This window comes from Carya illinoinensis, chromosome 4 (assembly GCF_018687715.1).
Source record: "Carya illinoinensis cultivar Pawnee chromosome 4, C.illinoinensisPawnee_v1, whole genome shotgun sequence".
Classification (NCBI taxonomy): Eukaryota; Viridiplantae; Streptophyta; class Magnoliopsida; order Fagales; family Juglandaceae; genus Carya; species Carya illinoinensis.
The window spans coordinates 37178477-37203693 of NC_056755.1; the positions used below are offsets into that span (position 1 = coordinate 37178477).

General features: G+C 34.5%; 2 protein-coding genes across 3 annotated transcripts; one reads left to right on the forward strand and one right to left on the reverse strand.

The window, feature by feature from the left end:
* Positions 1-295: 295 nt before the first annotated feature.
* Positions 296-712, forward strand: LOC122306473 (uncharacterized mitochondrial protein AtMg00810-like). Its single transcript, XM_043118903.1, has one exon. It carries the CDS (start codon positions 296-298, stop codon positions 710-712), a length of 417 nt encoding a protein of 138 aa, XP_042974837.1.
* Positions 713-9743: 9031 nt separating this feature from the next.
* LOC122308206 (golgin candidate 1-like) lies at positions 9744-22482 on the reverse strand. 2 transcript variants are annotated; one of them, XM_043121402.1, is made up of 21 exons: positions 22148-22473; positions 20684-20764; positions 20287-20333; positions 19470-20102; positions 19298-19360; positions 17714-17791; positions 17422-17625; positions 16233-16289; positions 15804-15878; positions 15653-15724; positions 15352-15414; positions 15145-15243; positions 14495-14566; positions 14304-14372; positions 13316-13363; positions 13120-13215; positions 12869-12945; positions 10929-10974; positions 10752-10850; positions 10625-10669; positions 9744-10211 (listed from the first exon to the last, which is right to left on the reverse strand). In XM_043121402.1, exons 1-21 carry the CDS (start codon positions 22173-22175, stop codon positions 10140-10142), a joined length of 2124 nt encoding a protein of 707 aa, XP_042977336.1. In that variant the 5' UTR covers positions 22176-22473; the 3' UTR covers positions 9744-10139. The 2 variants fall into 2 exon arrangements, 1 of the variants encoding a protein (XP_042977336.1); XR_006241951.1 differs by lacking the exons at positions 9744-10211; positions 10625-10669 and adding an exon at positions 11315-11466 and having other exon boundaries at positions 10754-10850; positions 22148-22482.
* Between the last annotated feature and the right edge of the window lie 2735 nt (positions 22483-25217).

The window sequence follows — 25217 nt, forward strand, 5'->3', positions numbered from 1 at the left end:
AACTACTATACGAACTGTTCTATCACTAGCTTATTCCACAGGTTGGGCCATGTGCCAAATTGATATTCAAAATGCATTTCTCCATGGGACACTTTCTGAGGAGGTATATATGACTCAAACGCCTTGTTTTTCACATCCTTTATATCCATATCATGTTTGTCACCTCAACAAAACAATTTATGGCCTCAAGCAAGCCTCAAGGGCTTAGTTTTCATGATTGAGCTCTTATCTACTTCAACTTGGCTTTCATGCATCCAAAGCCGATTCCTCATTATTTATATTTCATGTTGGATCCATGTCCATCTTTATTCTTATTTATGTTGATGATATCATCATCACCTCTTCGGTTCTGACTGCCATTGATGAGCTCCTTGCACTTTTGCGGAATAATTTTGCCATCAAAGATCTCGGTGACCTCAACTTCTTTCTCAGCACTAAGGTGAAACGACTACCAAAGTGTCTTCTTTCATCTCAGCAGTGGTACATACTTGATTTACTAAAAACAATGAAGATGCTTGAAGCTAAGCCGATATCATTTCCTATGGCATCGTCCCACTCTCTATCAGCTTATGATAGTGATCTCTTCCCTGATACAACTCTCTTTCGAAGCATTGTTGGATCACTACAATATCTATCGCTCACTCGACCTGACTTGGAATTTGCCATTAATTGTGTGTGCCAATTTATGCATCGCCCAACCAAGTTACACTAGCAGGTCGTCAAGTGCAAACTACAGTACCTCAAGCATACATTATCTCATGGACTTCTCATCACTAAGTCATCAACTCAGCACCTTGAAGCCTTTTCTGATGTGGATTGGGCTTGTTGCCCCGATGGTCGTCATTCTACAAGTGTGTATTGTATTTTTCTTAGAAAAAACTTAATTTCCTGGAGCTCTTGCAAACATCCAACAATGTCCCGATCAACCACTGAAGCAGAATACAAGGCACTCACCAACACTGCTGCCAAATTGCAATGGATCCAGTACCTTCTTCACGATCTGCTAGTTACACTCACATGTGCTCTAACTCTTTGGTGTAACAACATCGATGCAGCATACATGTCAGCCAATCCAGTATTTCATGCCTGAACCAAGAATGTTGAGATAAATTTTCACTTTGTTCGTGACAAAGTTGCTACCAAAGCTTTGACGGTTTCTTTCATCTCCACTCAGGACCAGCTAGCTGATGTTCTAACAAAACCCATTGTGTCCTTGTGATTTCAAATACTCTATTCCAAGCTCAACATGCGTGCCTCCCCATTGCACTTGAAGGGGGGTGTTAAGGATCATGTTGAAACTGCCTCCGAAACTGATCAGTAGCAAAATCAATTCAAATAACAAGAATATCTCAACAACCTTTTGTATTTAAATATCTTGCTATAATTTGGTTTATCTGAACACAATCTCATGTAACAAACTTATTTTTTTTATAGCCTATATATAGCAACGTCGACTCCTGCAATTGAGGCAAGGAGATTACAAGTCAATCAATTATTTGTGTATTATAATTGATTGAAAGTTTGAAAATATTGTGTTATTCTAAAATTGTTTGAAAATATTGTAACACCAAAACCTCAATCTATAGTTTTTTATAGAAAAGAAATTGTGAAGTTTATAGACAGATTGAAAGTTTTACATGAGCTATGATCCATTAATTGTTATCATTCAAGACTATTAGTAAAGTCTTTACTAGCCTCACTTCGTAAATGAGTTTGAAAGAATATTGTAGTTTTTTGTTGACATGGATTGGGATTTTGATCTTTTCAACATTACTCTAAATGTGTAGCTAAGGATTTTTACAAACTAAGAAACCACATAATCAGAACTTTTTAATATGTCTAAAGTAAAATGGTCATGACCATTCTGCATATTTGGGTTATTTTTCAACAAAACAAAAACGATTAGTTTTCAAAATACTTTTGGACTGAAATAACATAAACCATAGAGATAGAATAAAGATGGAACTCTAATATAAAGCAGTTCATGTGTTAGGACAAAAATAAACAATTATAAAGGGAAAGAAAGAAGATCTCTTTGTGTGATTGAAGCAACTTATATTTCCTTTATCATTTTCTTTTTGAGATTGTGTGATTAGTTTCAGATTGTTGAAGGATCTTATTTTTTATTTCTTCACTAAATTTGTAATGCGATTATTTTGTGTGAAAGGATCAAATTTTATGTTCTGATAGTGATAAGGTTGAGATAGCAATGCGTGGAAACTGTCTAGAAGTCGAAGATGCATGAGATGAAATTGAAAGTGTAGAAGAACAATGTAATGTAAATGTGGAAGACAATGTGAATTCCTCTTTGGGTAGTAGTCCTTTAGAGCCATTCATTGGTCTGGTATTTGATGACATGGAAGACGTCCAAGCATTTTACAAGGTGTATTCAAGATGCAAAACATTTTGCAGGGCATATTCAAGAGGAGAAAATTATTTGAAGATGGGAATGCACAAAGGTTATATACCTACTTTCTTGATCGACAATGTAAAGAATTTGGATTTGTGTACTCCATGCAAGTTGATGAGGATAGGTATATGGGAAGTTGTTTTTGGGCAGATGCCCGATCAAGAGTTGCATACCAATATTTTGGGGATGTTGTTACATGTGATGTCACGTACCTCACAAATATTTATAAAATGTCATTTGTGCCGTTTTTTGGAGTTAACTATCATCACCAAACCATAATGTTTGGTTGTACTTTGTTAGTTAATGAAACAGCCGAATCATATATATGGTTATTGAGAACATGGCAAGGGGCATTACTTGGGCATGCCCCTTCAATTATAATTACTAATGATGACATAGCGATGACGAAAGCCATTAAAGAGGTACTCATACAACTTATAGGTTGTGCTTGTGGCATATTTTACAACAATCCAAACATTTGTCTTATATTTATAACAAAATTCTAGACTTTCAAAATGCTTTTCATCATTCTATCCATAAAATAATTACAATTGATGAGTTCGAGTAGTCATGAAGTTCAATATTAGTGAAATATGGGTTAGAAGATAATACTTGGCTCCAAAATCTTTACAACAGACAAGGTCAATGGGCTCCAGTTTACTTGCGTTCAATATTCTATGCCGATATGTCAATAACTCAAATGTAGGGGTGAAAACGGTCTGGTCCGGTCGGGTTCGGTCTGGGCCGATTCGGTCCATCATTTTTTCGGTCTATCATTTTTCTCGGACCGGACCGGACCAAAACATCTAGTCGGTCCGTTCAGTCCAGTCCGCATTCGGTTTGATCCAATTATTTTTTTTATTCTTTTTTTTCTAAATAAATCAATTAAACATTTTATTTAAATTACTAAATTAAAATTAAGTAAATTATTAATGTAGATTATGCAACTAACTCATTAAAAAGAAATTTTATATGAAAAATATAGTTGCAAGCACAATTGTGCACTAATCTGTGCACCAATGTGATATAATTGGTCAAAAAGTAGATTTTATTGAAAACAGTGTTAATTTAAATTTTAAATATGAATAAATTAATATTGGTACACAAATTAGTACACGACTGTGCTTGTATGTAGCAAAACTCAATTTTATATGGTCAATGATACATATGATAAATTATATATACATACATAATACATATTCTAAATTATAAATTATATTTATATATAAATTATAATATATATACTATATACATATATACATAACGGGAAATTCGTATTAGGTTAGTTAATTTATAATTTACCAATTTTTTTATATTTACTTACAATTTAGGTATTTTACAAAACATTTATCTAATAACTTTAATTAGATATAAATATAGATGTTAATAATTAGTTAATGGTGAATTAGTTATAATTAATTGATAATATACACTATTTAATTAATAGAATATTATTTTGTAATTACATATTTAAAATTTTATATTATATAAATGGGAATAGGTTAGATGAAAATTACATAATTAATTATATAAAATAAAAATATATATTTTTAATTCGGTCGGTCCGGTCCACTTCAGTCCGTGGAATCATGGACCGTGGACCGGACCGAACTAGTTCAGTCCGAGGAATCATGGACCGAACCTTAACCCTATATTTTTCGGTCCGGTCCGGACCGGACCAAATCGATCAGTCCGGACCGACCGTTTTACAGCCCTACTCAAATGAATGAAAATGTAAATAATTTTTTCAAGAATTATGTTCATTCAAGCACTTGGGTTAGTAAATATGTGCATCAATATGAGAAAACTACAAATGCACATTATTTTAAAAAGAAAGAGAATGATGTGCGGACAAAATCTACATAGGTGATATTGAAAACATATCATAAAATTAAAGAGAAAACGGCTATAGTTTATACAAGAAAATCTTTCATGATCTTCCAAGATGAAATTTTCAATAGTCAATGGTACAAATCAAGAAATTTTTTCAAAGATTGTGAAAGCAATATATATGGAGTGACACTTTATAGCTAATAAACATCTCTTTATTATGTGACTTTGGAGAGCGGAGGAGAAAATACAACATGTACATGTCATATGCTTAAGTTTATGGGGATTCTTTATAGGCATATTCTATGTGTCCTTAGCAAAAAATCAAAATTTGATAGATCGCCAAAGCATTATGTTTTAGAAAGATGGACTGTTAATGCTAAGAGTCGACCTATTCCTAACATACCATGTTCGAAAGGACAATTCCTAACACAAGATGATCCGACAATGAGCAAAAGTAAGTTGATGATGCAATTTTATGATAGTGTAGAACTTGGGTCGCAGTTAACAGATAAACTCAACCACCTCTCTCTTGCATTAAAGAAGATCCACAAAGAGTTACTTATAGTAGAAGATCATGTAGATACTCATGAAAAAAAATTTGCAGTTTGAGGGGAGTCAACCAATGATTCTCATATGTTAAGAAGTTAGGTCGTATTAAACTTTTTCACAAACGGTCCATGATCCTCCAGGGATGCCAACAAAAGGATGACCAAAGTCTTTGAAAGCAAAGAACCAAAAAAAAAAAAACACAAGCAATAAAGAAAAGACGTTGTAGCATTTACAAGAATGATGGACATGCTAGGAACAATTGTCTTTCAGTGAGGTATATTAGCTTATAAATTTGTATTTGTGTTTTATTGGTTTTTAATTGAAGAAGTTAATCCTTTTTTTTTTTTTTTTTGGTTTATATAGGGATCTTAGGCCAACAATTGAAAGCATATCACAAAATTTGTAACTAAAAGGGTGCAAATTTTCTTGATTATGGTATGTATTTTTTTTATTGTGTTGTTATGCCATTTTTTTTAATTCTTATTGCAAATTTTTTTTATTGTGTTTTGTCTTTTGATGTCACAGGAAAGAACGCAGTGGATTGTGAGCTTTGAATAATGGACTATTTCTTTTGCTGCTTTTATGTGCTTTGAAGTGTGCATTTCATGTGGATGTGAGTGAGACTGAGATTTGGATGCTATTATCACTTTATGTAATACATTATGACTTTGGAACTGAAGATGTGGATGTTGATGTAGCTCTTTCATATGTTTTGAATACCTTTTATTGTCCTTTATTTTTCGAACATACTATGCTCAAGATGAAGAGGATCTCAAAATATGGAGAGTGATGAGTGCCCTTGTCCATTAGATTCCAAACACATGTACAAAAATTTTCCAAACAATGTTCAAAACATATCCAAAATTTGCATTACATTCAACACATGTCCATTATATTCAACGTATGTTTATTACATTCACCACATGTTCATTACATTTAGCTAGGAAAAAAAAAGTGCCCTAAAAATTATAACAGCTTACATGAGTCGTAACACTAGCTGACATACATTGTAATTTTTTGAATACATAAAAATTACAATAAAAATCATCATAAAGAAAAACCATGACAATAACAACATATTCAAAATTCCCTTATACCTGATCTCCATTGCTTTAAATTTGGTTTGTTCGATCACTATATGCTCATGAAGTACCCTCTCATTCCTTTAATTAGCTAACTCCAACATCATCTTACAACAGTTATTTTGTTCACTTTGAATATCAATCTAGTCAAAAAATCCGCCTTGTTTATGGATCTTATAGTTTGGACAGCTGTAAAATCTTTTACCAAAACTATTAGCTTTTCTAGAAACCCGTAACTTTGATCGAATGCCACAATAGAAAAGTGGTCTCTCCAAACTAGCTTTATCTTTCCCTCTTATAGCCCATGAACTTGAACCGGAATGAGAACCTGAACTTGTCATTTGCTAGAAAATATAGAAGAAAGTAAGCATTATAAGAAAATGAACACACAATATTCAACTTGCTCTTTGAAATCACACATTAAATGAACACATATAATGTAAATGACAAGTCCTTTGGTATGTTCTAGTGCAAGCTAGTAATCTTCCTCTCCCTACCTAAGAGCAACTATCACAGATTTCAAGAAAGGTACTGCACTCCATTATATTTTCTTCCTCTCCCTACCTCAGAGCAGCTAGTGATCTTTTTCTATCTCTCCTAGTTCTTCACTAAGACGGTCAAGCCTCGTAGTTCAACTACATCATCCTAATGACAATTCAAGTCCTAATAATATTAGGTAATTTTAACTATTAGTCTTCTCATGTGTTGGGGGGAATGTAGCCCATCAATCCCCACAAAACAGCAAGAGAGGGGGTAGAATGTTAGTCCTCTAAATTATTAGCCAAAAGTTTCCTTCACTCCTTACAATATGGATTAGGTGGAAAATAATTGCTGCCAGTGCAAGCAAGATTTTGTTCCCTTTAGCTAGCTTATTATGGCCTTAGAACAATACAGATGAGATCTTAATAGGAACTTCGATGTCATTGAAGTATCCATCAAAATTCATTCTACCTTAAGATAACACACTCAAAAAAGTCCTCCAGTCTCAGATATATTGATATCCATCAAAATGCATCAAACAAGTATGCCAAATGAACACACAAAACAAATAGAAAAATACACAATATTTTGCATGAACACAACCTAGATCACAAAAATATTTCCAAATACATTGAGATAATAGACTCCTTTATTTCTAAATAAGGAAAGGGGCATTGATAGAAGAACTAAGTGAGGTTGAGCCGCCAAGGTAAGACTTAAGTATATATGACTAAAAACCATTAGAATTAACATTAACACAGTAAAAGTTTAAATTTCAGTGTCTATTATAATCTAGATTCCGATGGGGAGACTCTAATTTCACTTGGACGTTTGTGCTATAAACATTCAACATATGGGTTTATCATGGCAAACCACTTGGTACAAATGTTGCAGCAATAGCCAAGATCAATATTGTAGCAATATGAAAGTACCAGCAAAAGACCACAAATGAAATTATGAAGTTACAAATGTTACAAAGAAGTGAAAGAAAAATGGCATCATTAGGAGTGCTATTTTCATAGTGAACCCATAAAACTTTCAAATTCAAGAGTGCTATTTTCATATCAACACCACCACTAGGATTTGTGCATACTAGAGAGGAAAATATTAGACGAATTCATAAAGAGTTCGTCTTCGGAACAGCCCGTCTAAACTTACAAGTTTAACAGCCCCCAATCAAAATTAGACACGTAGGAAATTTCATAAAATACAAATTACTTTTGATCTCATCAAATTAAACCCATCTAAGAAGAAAAAAGCCCTTCACTCGTACATGCCAAAGCAGACCATTACCGCACTGTGAGAAATGAGATCTGTCTCCCCACCAAGCTCCGTTGCCCCCTCTGAGATCTTGTCTCTCTATCCTTTTTGGGCACTCGACGTCCCTCTCCTTGTTTCGTCGCCCACCACAGCAGATTTCATAGAAGTTTCAAATATCAATAATGGCCAAAATGAACTAAACATGACTGTAATTGCTTGTCATTTTCCACTAATTCTTATAGGAAGTTCATGACTACTTGAAAACTATTTGTCCTGACTTGCATATTACCAGAAGTAAATATGATGAAGAAACACACTATCTAGAGACCAAAACACTAACCATTGGCCAAGAAATATAACAACATAATTGGTTGCAAAACCACATGCAAATGTAGACAAATGGCATACCAGAGCATTTAGGGATCTCGTCCACTGAAAAACAAGCCTGGATGAAGCACCCATTTGGGACTAGAGGAGTGTAGGGAGGCTTTGAGGTGGAAGAGGGGAAAGGGAAAGGTTACGGGAGGGCGGATCACAACTCGGGGTGCAGCTCGGGGTCGAGCTTCTTCACACCATGAGAAACGAGGTCCATCACGACTTTGGTGGAAGAAATTTCACTATGTTGGTTCTAATTTGGGATGGGGGCTTTGGTGGAAGAGGGAGATGGCAAAGGGATAAGTGATAACCACAGTAGCCCATTTGAATTTTTTATTAGCTATAGTTGGACATATTGGATGTAAAATGGAATAGCTATGTCTCAATAGTTTATTGGAATGTTGTTATTTGGATAACAACAGACCAACCAATGAGAAGGTTTTCTCATTCCTAAAAGGGCATACCAGAAAGGTTAAATAGGACATACCAGATAGGAAAATATTGAAGCATACTAGAGAATCTCGAGGGTTACGTCAATGGCGACATCCTGTCCTCTGAGTGTCACAGCTTTGTCAAATACTCGGCGGCGTCGACTTCGAGTGAGGAGGGCCACAAGGTTTTTGGTCTAGTCTAGGGAAAGGGTGGGTGGAGAGGGGGGTGGGTTTCATGCGAGAGGATGGGAGACAGGGGGAGACGGGTGGGTTCCATAGGGCTTCATGTAGTCTGCAGGCACATGGGAACTAAAATGAGAAGTATATTTGTCATTCACCCATTGGAGGGCTATTGTTTGGGGTCTATTAGACAAGCTAGTCAAAAGATTTCCTCTATTACGATCATATTGTTTTTCATTTATTATTTAAGATAAAAATATCTTGCGGCGGTGATTGTCGTGTCTACAACTCATATTAAATCGCCATAATAAGATCATCTTATAATAATTTTAAAGAAGTGCACAAAGATACTATACAAATAATCTTATAAATTGACATGACTTTATATAAAATTTTAAATCTATTTTATAATACACATAGAATAAAATATTAACAAGTGCCATGGAACTAAGCATGATGGGTAATTTTCTCTATTCACACCTTTATCATCGAATTAATGCGAGTTATGCATAGGCAGATAACAACTAAGCTATCCTTTAAATAGTGAGTTGAGATGAAATGAATTGAAATAAAAGTTGAATAAAAATATTGTTAAAATATTATTTTTTTAATATCATTATTGTTTTAAAATTTGAAAAAGCTAAATTATTTATTATATTTTGTGTGAAAATTTAAGAAAGTTGTAATAATTAGATGAGATGAATTGAGATTACTCTTGTATCCAAACTAGGCCTAAATAATAATAATAATAATAATTTAGTATCATAAAAAAAAATTCTAAATTTCTTATTTAAATTTCAAATTTTACTTAAAACCCCTATATTTAAAGTTGAACTAGAGTTGTAAGAATTTATACAAAATTATCTATCATTACCCCAAAATTAGGTTTTAAATTATAATAACTTGTATTACCAGCGAACATAATGAGATGATAATTCTCTTGAGCAATTTTTATTTTCGTTTGTTTGCTACAAAAAAAAAAAAAAAAGAAAAAAGAAAGAGGGACGATTTCAAAGGATGTTGGCTAGAAAGCAGAAAACTGAGAATATTAAGGAACCAGAGAAGTGAGAACTTTTGTGGGGAATATCTGATAAATGCCGAGAGGGGGAGATGGATCCCGACTAAAGTTGTAGAAACTGTAGATGCAAAGCCAAGCTCATGTAGAAGTTTTGAACCTCAACGGTAACTGAATTTTTCCCGACTATACAACCTGCTTTTACATTCACTCACAGCTAAATTGCCAATCGTAGTGGCCAAATTCTTACAATATATAGTTGGTTGAGTGTCAAATTGGCGTGCAAACCAAATCATAAATACTTGTAATCATTTTGATATCACAGCATTTCCATGCCGATCCAAAATTTCTGATGCTAATATACCAACCGTTGGACACCATACATCTCAAATGGTTGTGACATGAAGGATTGAGTAACAAAATTTCAAGTTCTTAAGCAAATACATGTCCCGAATTCGAAGAAGCCGCACCCTTGTAAAAGCAGGATGACTTGAACTAGCTTTCCCCTGGCTACAGTTAACTGATCAAGGCAAAGTATGATTCGCAAGTCCCATAGATTCTGCAACTTCTCTAGCATCAAAACTGTCTGCTTGTGCCTAAACATTGCGAAGAACACACGTCCGCTGTTAGATGCACACAGCTTTCTTTCAAGTCATGGGGACCAGGTAAGGCATGGGGTTTGGTAGGGTGGATCCTAGTTTTGATTTTTACAAAGTAATAAATATACATACAGTCAAACAGTCATTTTTGAAAGACACAGATTCCTTTTTTTTTTTCCTTTTCCTCATTCTCACAACCTGAGAGTTTTCTGTATTATCTCATACATCTCATTCACACCCCCCCACCCCCCCCAACTTTTCGATACCTATCCTATTGTACAACAACATTGATGACAGGTATGGATCATACAGCCTTATGTATGTATGTATGTAATGTATGTATGGATGAAATATATAATATGGCTGAAAGCATACTTATAATATTTCTGCAAATGAACAAGTATCCATACCTGAAGACGATGCAACAGATGCATCAAGAAGAGATGTACAAATACCTAAAAACAATTTCTGATAATTATCGAACAATTCAAACTCATTCATAATCTTTGTCACAAGTACAAGATGAACTCTTCTTACCAGATAAAAAAGCAGGATAACTCGAGCAGTTGGGTACCTCCAGAGAAATCTAGTGGCCCTGACAGCTCCTGAATCTAAAAGTTTTGCTGCCTTCTGCAACTGTACAAGATAATTGAAAACAAAGTCAACTAAGGAAAGGGAGTGTAGGAATGGTGCGAGATATGAGAGGAGAGATACCTGTAGGCTTGCCCCAACCAGATGGCGGTGATACAAGGGGAGGGGCCTGCAGTTATTATCCCATAAGAAAAATTCCAAGAATGAATGATAAAACTGCAATTGAGACAAACTGCTGCACACATTATAGGGACACTTGCATACCTATTAACTATAGACAATCATTCTGTTTTTTTTTTTTTTCTTTTTTTTTATAAGGTATTTTATTGATATTTAAGTAGGCATAGCCAAAGTAGATGAGAAGTATACATGAGATTACACCTAGTTAGGAACTAGAAACGGATAGAAGGAAATCATGAAAGTTGAGACCATTTAAGTCTATAACAATGGCCCACATAAATAAAGTCTTCCAGAAAAAACTCAAACTCTTCCAAAGAGTGCTCTCGAACCTCAAAACTTTGGTCATTCCTTTCCCTCCAAATGCACCACAGTAGATAAATGGGAGCCATCTTCCACACAGCTGCAATCTGTGGTATCCCCTTGATCCCTCTCCAGCTAGCTAGTAGGTCAACCACCCAGCCGCCATGCTAATCCCATTTTGCTGAAAAAGTAATTCTATAAGGCCCTTGCAAATTCACAATGTAGAAGTAAATGATCCACTGTTTCACCACTATTTTTGCACAAACAACACCAATCAATAAGGATAAACCCACGTTTCCTTGGGTTGTCAATGGTCAAGATCTTCCCTAAGGATGCAGTCCAAACAAAAAAAAAAAAAAAAAAAGCAGCCTTAAGAAGCACATTACTCCTCCAAATGCTTCCAAGGAAAGTGATTACTAGCTTGAGTAGTGAGAACCTCATAGAAAGAGCGTACAGAAAAGTTTCCTCTACAAGGAGTCCAAACAAACCTATCCACCACTGTATCATCAGTTCCAATGGTGTATAACAAGTTAAAGAATTCAACAAAGGCACCAACCTCCCAATCATGTGCCACCCTAATGAAACTGACATTCCACTGCTGTGAATTAGTAATTTCCCTCAAATCAGCCAACAAAGCATCCTGTTCCCATGCAATTCTGAAAATAGAGGGATAAGCATCCTTAAGAGCCGTATCTCCAACCCAAGCATCATGCCAAAAACTAATTCTATTACCATCCCCCATAATCAGCCTAGTGTGGCTAGAGAAGGACCCCCAACCTTTCCAGATATGTTTCCATAACCCCATTCTTAGTATCAATACTTACTATCAATCACCACCTTCCATAATGCTTCCCTCTCATAATTATATCTCCACAGCCATTTCCCTAAGAGAGCCTTGTTGAAGATCCTCAATTTAGAACCCCTGATCATTCTCAGGACAGAAACAAAAAATAATAATTTATCCACCAAAAGTTGAGTTTTTTGTTTTTTTGTGTTTGTTTTTTTTTTTTTTTTTTTTTTTTTTTTTGAAAGTATATTTTGTGGAATTGCATTTTAATGGAAATGTAGCCTTAGCTGGTCACTCAGTAAATCAATCCGAGTTTGGGGGCGAGGGGTGGATGGAATTCAAGTTGGAGGTGATGCAAGAAATACAGGAATGATAGGGGAAAAAAAAAAGATGGGGAAGAGGAACGTGGTAGCTGCTCACTATTCAAAGATCAATAACACAACATCAACTCACACCCTTAAAATGCTGTCAAGCTGACTCCTACAGAAAGGTTTTTCTTTCCAAACTAAAGCTCATTGAGATTTGTGCAAATTTTCATCTCCCCAATATCTATATGCCTACCATTATCCCTCCAACACGTAAAAACTCCAGTTTTACTATTAGATGAACATAAATCAATCACAAATTGTTCAACAATGTCAAATCTGGTTAAGAAAGTTAATATGACAACTTTAATAGTTGATGAAGACAACATATGTTGATGTGCTTCGCCCATGACAAGCCAGAATCATCACAGGAAGCTTATAAAAATTATGACTATTATAATAATACTCTATAATAAAAAGAATTAACATACTCGAGTGCTTTCATTTCAGTGTCTTCTTCCCAAGATGATGATGCCCTACGGAACACCCTACTTCTTTCAGCCTCAACCTGTTCAATAAAAGAGCAAAATCACGAGGAAAAAAAAAAAAACAAAGGTAATTAATTAAAATAACCAGAAATGAAAAAATTGAACTCTAGAGCATAAATTTATTTATTTTTTGATAAGTTGAACTCTAGAGCATAATTACCATAAATCAAGAACCAAAGCAAAGAGAATCAGACCTGCACTTCTTGAATACGCTTCTTTTCCTTCTCCAATTGAAACTCTGCTGCAGCTTTTTCACTAACCATGGCCTCTAACTGTGTTTGCTTGTAGTACTGTATAACAGATAAAATTCAGAGATACAAGAACTCAACATAATATTGGAGATAAAAATTAATTAAACAGAGGGACCATGCAGTTTTGAGTTCTAATTACCAGTAGGTCAGTTAGTTCCTGGTAGCGTTTCTCCAGCTCCATGTGCTCCTGTTCAATGGCAGCTATTATCAACAAGTGATTCTTAGGTAGCCAATTTATAGAACTAATAATATCATTAAGAGATACACCCAAAATATTTATTACAATATCTGAAAAATGCAAATTATTCTCAACTGATGTCCCAAAGGTCACAAAGAAAAAGGACAGTGTAATGGCATAAGAAAAAGTTCTCAAGTTCCATAGCAAATTTATTTTATAATCAATAATCTTGTGAAGCTTCAAGTTTGGAATTGTTACAAGTTTTCCCCTTGGTTTCACTTCCCCATTCAATATGATACCCCTTTCATGCTTTAGAATGTAGGTATTTTTTATTTTTATGATCCATTCCTGTCCACTGCCAATCATGCAACCTACCTATAGCTCCCAGATATGCATGGATAGAGACAATTTAGGTGCCCTGTCTTGAGCTCATGTGCAGGATGTCAAAATATTGTGTGAATGGCCCCCAATTAGTTAGGCCTTGAGTTCTGTATATTATATAGACTTTACAAGAATGCTATACATGGAAAGCACATAAGTTCCCGCATGATTCTAGGCCTATACATGTAAACTATAATCTGTCAAATAATGTATGCTAACTGTACAGAATAATGAATGGAGAAATAGGGAAATAATTGTGGGCTGAAATAAGAAAAGAAGTGTGGACTGCTGTATGTTGACACAGGAATCATAATATCCTAAAGAAAATGAAGGGGAAACCTTCCATCACGGAGCTTGGTCCAATATAAAATTAACTAGAATTGAACATAAGGATATAATATAACTTAAAGTTACAATTATATTACAGTTTTCCCAGCCTCACTTAGTTGAAGTTGACATCCATGAAGAACTAACGTTGGTACCCCTCAAACATTCTCATTATCCAAAATATAAACAGCACATAAGACCAAGAGAAAAGCGAAAAGCAGATCAATCAGAGAGAGGTTACCTGGCGTGAATAATGCTCAGTGTCTCTTCTCATTGCAGCCATTTCTACCCTCATTTTCTGCACTCCAGCCTGAAATCAAACATTCAAAAAGTTACAAAAAGACAAAGCCTTGCCCTGGAAAGCAAAAGGTAAATAAGTTGAACAAAAAAAAAAAGTCAAGAACTGTTAGGCAACAAGCAAAAGATAATTGCCTCCAAAGAAGAAAATTTGCTCTCAGCATCCCTCTGACCTTGGCGTGCACGTTCAACTTCTTCCTGCCATGCCTGCATTTCAACACACACAAAAAAACCAGTGAAAAATGGATGCTTTCTAAAGAAAATGACCATAAAACTACTACTATTACTGCCAGCACTGTAGCTAAAGGACTAAATTATGACTAAATTATAAGTAAAAGAAAAAAGAAAAAAGATGGTGGCATAATTTAAGGTATTGTTCCCACAGGTAAAATACAAACCATGTTCACAACTGAAACTGTCAAAAATTTGAAAAATGAAAGATAACATTCAAAGCAGAATGCGCCTTCAACTTCTCTAAAAAAAATCTCGGGCTCATGCTCCAAATTTTATCATATGTCCACACACACACACAGAGACCTTCCTCCAATAAAACAGTTGAAACACCAAACCTCAAAAATACTTTAGTCAGATCAAATCTGATTGACTTCAGAATAACATTTGTTCACTGAGTATTTAGAATTATCAGAGTACTGGTCATAACAGAGAATTATTGGTTCCTGGAAGACATGTATTGAGAATGATTTATCATTAAGGAATTAATTAAAGGTCTGCCACAGTCTGTATGGCTGAAATTTTTACATTTAAAGGATTTCTGTTATGCAGACCTGAATCACTTGATTTGCCTCTTCCGGCGACTTCTTTTGTCCACGACAAGCACGAGCTTCCATATCTTGTAGTTCTTGATTTAAAGATGCACATTCAACCTAACGTTATACAGCAGGGAAAAAAAACAAAAAAAACTGTATTTTAGAAATGGAGGGAAAAGTCCCATCATGAAAATAAAGAACAAGAAAAAGGGGTTGTTTATCTACCTCAAGCAGTGTCACCTTCTGCTCAAGCTCTGCCGCCCTTGCTGTCCTCTCATCTGCTACTCTCTTAATAAGGAAGTAAACATGGAAATTGAATGAAAATGATGGACATCGTGGTCAAATGACAAGTACATTCTTCTAAGTTGCTATTACAAAAGGGAGAGAATGCACCAATTATATTAAATATACTATCGTGGAACTCTAAACTCAAGAACCATGGGAGAGGATCACAATGTATTTAATCTATATAATTCTCCAATATTCCAAAGCAATCAGTCGCAAACACGATGAGTGCTTATATTACCTGGATCCTTGCGAGGGCAGTGGATGCCTCAACTCCTCTATGTTCTAATTCTACTTCTCTTTCCATAGCTGCCTGTTTCATGAGATACAAATTATCGCATAGCAAGGACAAACAAAAGAAAAAAGGTAGATTAATTATTCCAGGAACAAACCAGTTTGGTAGCGTTATGTGCAGCACGCTCTTCTTCTGCTCTCCGTTCTACAGATGCCAGTTCCTCCCGTAGAGCCTGGAAAAGAATGTTATTCTTATGAATCTAGGGAAAGAGATAATTATTAATCTCAAAATGCAACGGAAAAGGCCATATGTGATCATATGGACTCAAAAAGTAAGAGATGTTACATGTAAGGATGAACAACCTGTTAGGTTTCTTTCATTATTTATAGAAGAGAGTTACAAAGTTGCTAGATATTTCAGCGCCTAATTGCTGCCAAAATTTCTCTACTCATTATGTATATCCCACGTTACCTACAACCCAGATTTTCTATATACATTAAGTATTTCCCACATTATCCACATCCTAAATATCTACTATATATAATCTAAATATACCTAAATTATCCTCGTAACACAACCAACTTACCTGCATCATCCTCGTCTCTGTGAGTTCCCTACTCCTCATTATAGACTCCATGTTTGCCTGAGGAAAGTAAACTCAGAGTTAGAAGAGCCTCATGTAATCATAAATTCAATTAATGAGCATGCATAGCAAAATAAAGAAAGTTGAGATATAAGTGGCAGCTCAAGGCAGTTAAATGATAAAATATAGGTAGAAACTGAAGAAGGTACTCAAAGTAGAAAACCTTAGCAGTGGGATTATTCCTATCCCAAACTTGACCTGGGGCAGCAGCAAATGGCATACTGATGCAGCTAACAGGGCATTTTCTAAGGTAAATGACGGGAAAGCTAAAGGAAAAATATGTGTGTGTGTGTGTGTGTGTGTGTCAATCTTCTATTAATTAAATAGGGAAACAGAAAAATCTTCTTCTTCTTTTTTTTTTTTTTTTATAGGTAGCAAAAACAGAAATATCTAATGCAATAAGCTTTGAATGTTAGGGTGCAATCTAAGGTTGAAGGATCAAAGAGGTTTTACGTGACCATGTTTTTTTCATTCATGATAGAAGTTGAGTGAAAGGTCGTTCACTAAGGTTAATTAACGGTGGGAAGCTTATGTAAAAATGCAGTTTTGGGATTGACCAATAACACACTGACTTCGGGTTATAAATGAAAGACAGAAACAAGATAGCATAAACAAGGGATTGTGAAACAAATCAAGTTCAAATATAAGCACAAGTCCAGCCATAGGTTATAGTTATATGACTCATATTGCATGCACATGCACCTACAATCCTCATATATAGCTTCAACATCCATGAACTTTCTTGTGCTTCCTTCCAGAATTTCAAAATGCCTATGCTTCATCATTAGCACTAGACCTAATAATAGTCTGACACACAATTTGTGCCACAGAAGCAATACTTAACAAGAAAACCACTCTAAGATGTTAAAGGTCTTGTTCAGGCTAATACTTCTTAAAGAAAGTATGCAGAATACAAACAAGCTGAGAAATACAAGTTATCGTGTGTATAGCCAGAAATAATTTTATATTTGGTCACAACAACTCCTGAGTGACCCAATCTGTTTTATCTTAAGACAAATTAAGGCTCATATTTGACATCAATATAGAAAATGCAGTAATGAACGGTGAAACAGTTACTTCCAATACAGCAACCTAGAAAAGAATTACAATGCATAAGGTGAGTCTTGTGAACCTGCAATGAAGCCAGATTTCCTTCAGAGAAGGCAGTTTGTTTCTTAAGTGCATCAAGAGAACCAACAAGTGCCTCAATTTCAGAGTTCTTTGCTGCCAAGGCCTCAACCATATTTGACTCCACCCTTGACACTTCACTTTTGGATTCAGACAGATCTTGCTGCAGCTGCTTTATGTGAACCTCATATGATTTAGTAAGTTCTCTCTGTAAAGATCACAATAAGGCAAGTGAGCAGCATTCCTTATTAGGATGGTATCAAGATCATAAAAGAAAAGAAAAATGAGAACCTCACCTCAGCAATGAGAAGTTCCTCTAGCTGTGCATTCTCAGATTTGTATTCTTGAAGACGGGATGAGAGTCCAGCACAGACCTGAATACTTGTAACAAAAAAAATAATCTAAACAGAAGATACTGACCAGCTAGTAACTCTCTTCTGCCTCCCTAGCTTGATTCCTTGTGGGTCGAGGTGGGAATGACCTTTGGAGATTTAGATTAGGGGAGTAGCCTAGGTAATATTCTTTTTCGACAGTATTTGCTCCCCCCCCCACCCCCCCCCCCCCCCGCTATTTAATGTTGGTACAAAATTTACTAATTGAGTGATACAAAAAGTCAAAGAAATTCATAACTGTGGCGGATTATCATGCAAGGGATTTGAAGATCAACTATGGGTTTGCTAATTGCTATTGAAGCAGGCCACTCTTGTCAAGGGTCGACATATAGAGAGTTGAAGACTTTCTTGATTTATCAATTATGAATCTAGAAGTGGTATCTCTAGACCCAACAAAAATAAGGGGAGGAAGATGACTATTTCTTTATGACGTCCAAAATGATTTCTTGAAATGTTAAGAGGTTTACGGCTCGTTTGGACATTTGGAGTAAGTCAGAATTCTGTGAAATAGTTTGAGAGTTTTGGGAAATGAGAGAGAAAAGGTTGAACAAAAATATTATAAAGAAAACAATGCTTACAAGCGTCATAGAATCAGAAATCTTCTTGACAATGGAAAGCATATATTGTTTGTTTGTAGGAAACTAAATAGAACTTGTTTCTAGAAAATGTGTTCTAAGCATGTGAGGATGCAATTAAGTGGATTGGTGTTATTTAGCCTCTAGAGGTGTGTAATGTAGCTCATGGTAAGGATGCTTCTGTGGTGGATCTTTTTGAGATATCTAGTGATTTCCGTCTGTACAATGTAAGCAACAGAGCGGCTCATGATCGGGATGTAGATGGGACATCCTCTCTTGAATTAGTTTCCAAAACGCAGCGGACTAAGGTTTCCCTAAGAGCTGCATTTTTTGCCTGGATAGCCTCTCTAGGGAAGATCCTTACTATGGAAAATTAGAGAAAATACAAATCTTTTTGGTTGTGCGATGTTGCATGTGTAAGAGCAAGGAATGAGTGGATCATCTCTTACTCCATTGCAATATTGCTAACACTTTGTGGTGCAATTTTTTCAGTTGGGATAGTTTGGTGTGGGTCATGCCTTGCAGAATACTGGACATTTTCTCGTTAGAGAGGGCTCGGTGGCAGCTCAAAAAATGTAGCAATGTGGAAAATAGTTCTTACGTGCCTCATATGGTGTAGTTGGAGGGAACAAAATGAAAGAATTTTTTTTTACCAAAAACAGATAACAGAGCTCAAGGTTTTCTTTTGCAATACTCTTCTTTGGACAGCATCTATTGACTTTACATTAGGCTCAATTTACATATTTTCTTGTCTTTATTTTTCCTTCTAGATAGGCCTCTCTTATGTACACTAGGATTGTGTTTTTGTACTTTTTAATAGAATACCATAGTTTATTAAAAAAATATATAGTTCATAGAAAAAAAGGTAGACCAAAGAGATCCCATCATCAATTCCTCTGACTATAGAGCTTACCCGAGCTAGCCTTGCCTCTTTAGATTGACCAGTGGAAACTGTAGTTTTAAGTAGTCCCTGAGCCTGCACATAAACTAAAGGAACTAGTCAATAGAAACTCTTAAATGCGGGTATGTACGACAATACAAAAATTGAACAATGAAGTGCAGTAGATAGTATCCCCTCACTTTACCTCTTCAAGTTGGTCCTGTACTTTGATCGGATAATCATCAGCTTTAAGATCCTGTTGTCTTTTTTGATTGACAAGAGGATCAACCTTGATATCAACATCTTTCAGTTGAGTATCACTAGTACCATGGGAATCAATATACACAGATTGAGATTTTTCTTCGTCAGTCTTCAAAGTAACATCTGTGTCTCTATATTTGATACCTTGGACAGCATCATTTGGATGATCTACATTAACAATCTCACCTCTTTCGGCAGGTAATGACAGAGGAGGATGTTCTCTATGAACATTTGGATCATTCTCATTGATGGGCTCACCATTTGAAGATGATGAGACAACTTCCGCATCAGTAATAGTTGAAGGGACTTCAATATGATTGGCATCATGTTCAATCACATCACTAATTAGGGTCTCTGTTAAAGGAATGCCTGTGATGGGGGCTGTGATGGGGGGATGTTTTTCGAAATTCTGCTGCTGGCTGTTGTTTGTTTGGGCAACAGACTCAATAGGAGTCCCGTCATTTTCAACTAACCGAGGAGCCGTAGTTTTTTCAGGTGTCACATCTACTTGTGACGTAAAAGTCCTAGTTTGATTCTCTGAAGTATCAGATTCAATTGTGGGGAATCTCTTTTGGGACTGCAAAAATCAAAGTGAGAAAAGAGCTCTTTGAGAAGTATATATAAGGGTTACCATGGTGTTCTTCCGCCAAAAGCAAGGGCCCAACAAGAACATCAAGAAAGTTTTTCTGGGTGCCATCCTCTTAAAAAGGAAGAAGGATAAAGGATGATATATAAGAACCACTGATAATGTTTGCAAGTACCTTTGTCTTCGGCCTCCTCTTGGCTTGAGATCCTTGTCCATTAGCAGCTTAATATTTCAGAAGGAAAATGAAACAGCAATAAGCCCCAAATTTATCATTTAAAAAGTTGAGCTAGGAACTCATTTAGGATTTATTAGTCATTATGGAGTCAAGTTAGGAAGTCCAACTCGGCTGGACTCATTGAATTTCAGGTTTTCAACACCCCTCCCAGCCCAAAAGAAAGGGCTGCCCACGCCGGTTTTGGGGGGGGGGGGGGTGTTGTGTTGCAAAAAAATGTTTAAAAGAACAATAAGTTGGAATGAATAGATAGAACCATGATTGAAGGATCAACATCATCAGATCAAATCCTACATAGTGAGATAAATTTAAAATATTCTGAGGTAATTAACATCTATACCTGCTGACTGAGTATCAGATTGCTCGTCAGACAAGTCATTGACAACTAGCTTTGCCCTTCGATCTACAACTTCAAACAAATCTGACCCAAAACATTAGAGTTTTTAAGATTCTTAACAAGAGGTTAATATATGACACGGAAATTTGTGTCAATATGTTTCTGAGTTGATCCTACAACAGCAACTTTTACAAATGAAAATGGCAAGAACTAGAAGAAAAGAATTTAAAGTAAAGTTTCTATATGAAGACATTGTGAATGAAATGAAAAGATCACGTCTATAGTGGAATATTATTAACTGACATGTTATTTGAAGTAAGAAGTATGTTCGATAGTGATGATCACCACAATTATATATAACTCTACCATTTTATGACATCATCTTTCTGCAGAACTGCAGAAACCTACAGGGTACTACCTTCAATTATTTATTATACTAGATATACTTAGATATATTATTCTTAGAAATAAGGAGATTGGGATGTAATTAGATCAATGAAATTGATTACTTTTATCAGAAGATTTACTATACTGATTGGGAAAAAAAACTGAAATGATCACCCCCAAGCTACATTTTTCCTCAGATGGCTGTAATAGTAATTCCCATGATGTGGCTAAAAACGTTAGTGCCACACAGCCACAGCGAGAAAAAAATATTTGATCTATATACATACATCATATCCAGTCCATAATATCTCCATCCAACTATCAGATGCTGCAAATTGATATAAGCAGATCAAGGTCATCATTCTCTGTTTCTCGTCCATATAGGACTACCAATCAGGAAAACTTTAATTTTGCACCACTATTATAAAACTTGCAGTTTTTGTTAGTCATCAGGGACTAACTGCATTTTTCAGTTTGGTTTTTGCTCGAGCCATCCAGAAGTGATACCAAGCGAGGTATTAACAAATCCAAAACAGTGATTGAAGACAAAGAATGCCCCAAGAACAAAAGGTTTACCAAATAAAGCTGAGATCCCAGCAGTCCAAGATACAGATTGCCTATTCCAAAACAATTCACTTTCGTTCATGTAAATTAAACCATGAGCAATGCTACATTCCACGCTTCCATCTCATTGTATAAAATGTGGCACTTTTATAACCTTTGGATCATCTTTTAATTATCTTAAAAATAGAATCAAAATTTGATGGAAAATGCCACCCCGCATTGTCATAAAAATAAGATGGGAGTATAGTATGTAGAATTTCCCTTAAATCATACCTGACCAAATGTTAATAGCATTCCTAGAGCTCCCTCTATCTAAGGAGTTGCTTCCAAACCAATTAACTAAAACCCAAAGAGTTAAACCTTTCAAATAACTAAGCTTAAAAAATTCCAATTTGTTTCCTCCAAGCGCCCACATTTCATTTCCTACTGAAAATTCTAATAGACGGTTAAAGAGACTTAAAATATAAAATCAATCACCCCAATGCAAAAGGAAAATTGAGTCCAGAAGATTCACACCTTCTGCGGCTTTGAGCCACGAAGCCATTAAATAAACGTGATTCGGATGGATCGGAAAAACAACTAGACCCTAGACACCAATAAATGGAGATTCCATGGTGATGAACCAGTGGGAGAGAGCACAAGAGGGCTTCGTTACAATCCGCAACAGCTCGAAGCCGAAAGGCTTGGCTTTGAAGGAAATGGGTTTGGAAAAACTGACATGAGGCAGCGCTTAGTGCATCTGATCGTCCCGTTTCTGTCAAAGACGGTCGGTAGTTAGGATGTTATTCTCCGATTCCGAGTAAAACTGAAGCAGGTTGGAAGCAATCAGGTGCTACCACGACTATACTACTGTGAAGCTTTCTCTCATCCGTAACGTCGACGTGGCGTATGAAACGTAAATTCACAGGGTGGATTGATCAACGGTTTAGAAGTCCTGTGGAGGTTGTCGACGGGCCAGCAGTTCCTTCGTTCTGGTAGGCTGTTCTTCTTTAAAAAAAAAAAAAAAAATACCTTTACACTACGTACTTCCATTTAATCAACATGTAATTTATTATTTTTTATTTAAATATATATATTTAAATATTAAGATAAAAAAAATAATAAATCACATATTAATTTAGTTTAAATGTGTGGTATAAAGCTTCCGTATAGATTTATCTTCCCTTTTTTCCACCTCAAAAAAAGAAAAAGAGAAATGTTGTACTCAATAGATTTTATAAACGTAAAATGATATTACTTAATGTGTTTTATTATATTATAAAATTATTTTTATTATAAATTATATCACTACTACGTGAATTTGGTCCATTTTCAAAATTAGTTCACTATAGTATCAATTTCATTTTTTTTCGAAATCAATTCAGTTTCAATTTTTTTTTTTCTAATATTGGACTGATTCACACACACACACATATATATATATTCATTTTTCTATTATATAAAATATTTTTTATGTGTTTTTTATATTATATATAATTTTATATAAAATAATTTTATATTATATTCTAAATTGTTAATATAAATATCAAATCTTAGATTTTTTGTATGGTATACCATATTTCTGTGAATGGTTGACTTTGAGACTTGTTATGCAATGTGTTTAATGGTAGCGGTAATAATGAGAGGCTCTTGACGTGTGCAATGCTTGATATGGTAGTGTATTAACGAAATTGGGAAATTTCATTGATTCAAGCTCAAGTATTTTCAGTATATTCTATTATTATTTATTATTTTATTATTATTATTTTATTTATTTTTTATTATTATTCACAATATTTTTCAATACTTCTCAATACCTAAATCCAAGTTTACGAAACTTTTAAATATAATGCTTGATATGGAGGTGTATTAATGGTTGACTTGTAATGGTAGATGTGTATGGATTAATAGCTTGATATAAGAATTTTATAAGATAAAAGGATTGGTTAATAGCTTGATATGACTGCTTGGCTACTGAGAATTCTCATATGAAAGTTTTGAATTTTAAGATTAAATATTAAAATATTATATTTTAATATTATTATTATTTTGTGATTTGAAAAAATTAAAAAAAAATTGAATTATTTATTATATTTTATATGGAGATTTAGAAAAATTATAATGATGAAATAAAAATTTTGTATTTGAAATAAAAAATTCAAATGACCAAATAGTACTTAATATAAGGTTGGGCAACTTCAGACACAAAATTTACAACTCTAGTTTTCACGGTGAGATGAAATAAATATCCAAACGGTCATTTACGAACAAAACTGGGATCTCGTTTGGTTTCAAAATTTTCTCTACTGTGTATTGATAAGATTATTCATCCTGTCAAACAATGAGCATCGTCCCTCCAACATTACTCCACACATTACTATCCTTCCTCCACACGTTTAGTCTCATTTTTTTTTTTAATTAAAAATCTATGGAATTTATTTTGAAAATTATTATATACATTATAATATGAATAAGAAGAGATTTTTGTACATCTAAGTATTTCGTAAAAACAAATTATTATATACATTATTTTTTAAATTTCATAGAAATTATTTGATACAAGAAAATATAGAAAGCAATTTCGTAATTAATAGTGTAATTTCCGTTCTATTTTCCTTTTTGAACCAAATTTATTTATACATTATTATTTAAACCAAACAAATTTTTTGAAATGATATTGTAATTTATAAATTATTTTATACATTCAAATATAAATAAAATAGATTTTCTAATTAATAGTGTCATTTCCACTATATTCTCCATTATTTTCCATTATTTTTCCAAATTTTTTGAATTGATAACGTAATTTTCAAATTATTTTTCTAAATTTTCGAAATTAATTTATACATTAAAAATATAAATACATAATTACAAAAAAAATTTCATTGGTAGGTCCCCCACATTTTCCTTTCTCAAAAAATTAAAAAATCTCATCTCACCTTTACATCCAAACATTTCTTAAAAATATAATCTTAAAATTTGATGAATTTACAAAATGGCGTAGTGGAAGATCATCTCTTTTCATAACTCATATCTCAAATTTGGCCAAAATTTTCACACCTGAATATGACTATATGTTATCTTAGTCATTCTGCTTGCATTTCCACCAAATTAAGTTTTGCTTTTATCACCACAAATAGGGGTATTCAAAGTTAATTGAGCTGAACATAAAATTAGGGGATAAATCAAAAAAATGAGACTAGACTGGTTTAAGGGTGTAACCAATGCAATATCGATTCTTCAAGTCTCAAATCCATATATATCAATTCAGTTCTAAAATATGTTCAAAACCTAACTAAACTAGACTCGTTTCATTCCTAATCACTACAACACATCAGGCCTTTTAAGGCCAAATTTTTTTCATACACCTTTTTATTGGTCACAAAAGATAAATTTTTTACATTTTTATCCTACCATTTGCTGTGAGTACTCATTTATCATGAAAAATATCTTTTTATAGTGACTAAATTTCACTGTAAAACATTGGTTCGAGTGAACTTCAAAGCATCGTTTAGTGAGTTTTTTGTGACGACTTTACGTTACTACTAAATATCCTACTTTATATCTAATTGTTGCGACCACATTAGTGGCCACAATTTCGTAAACG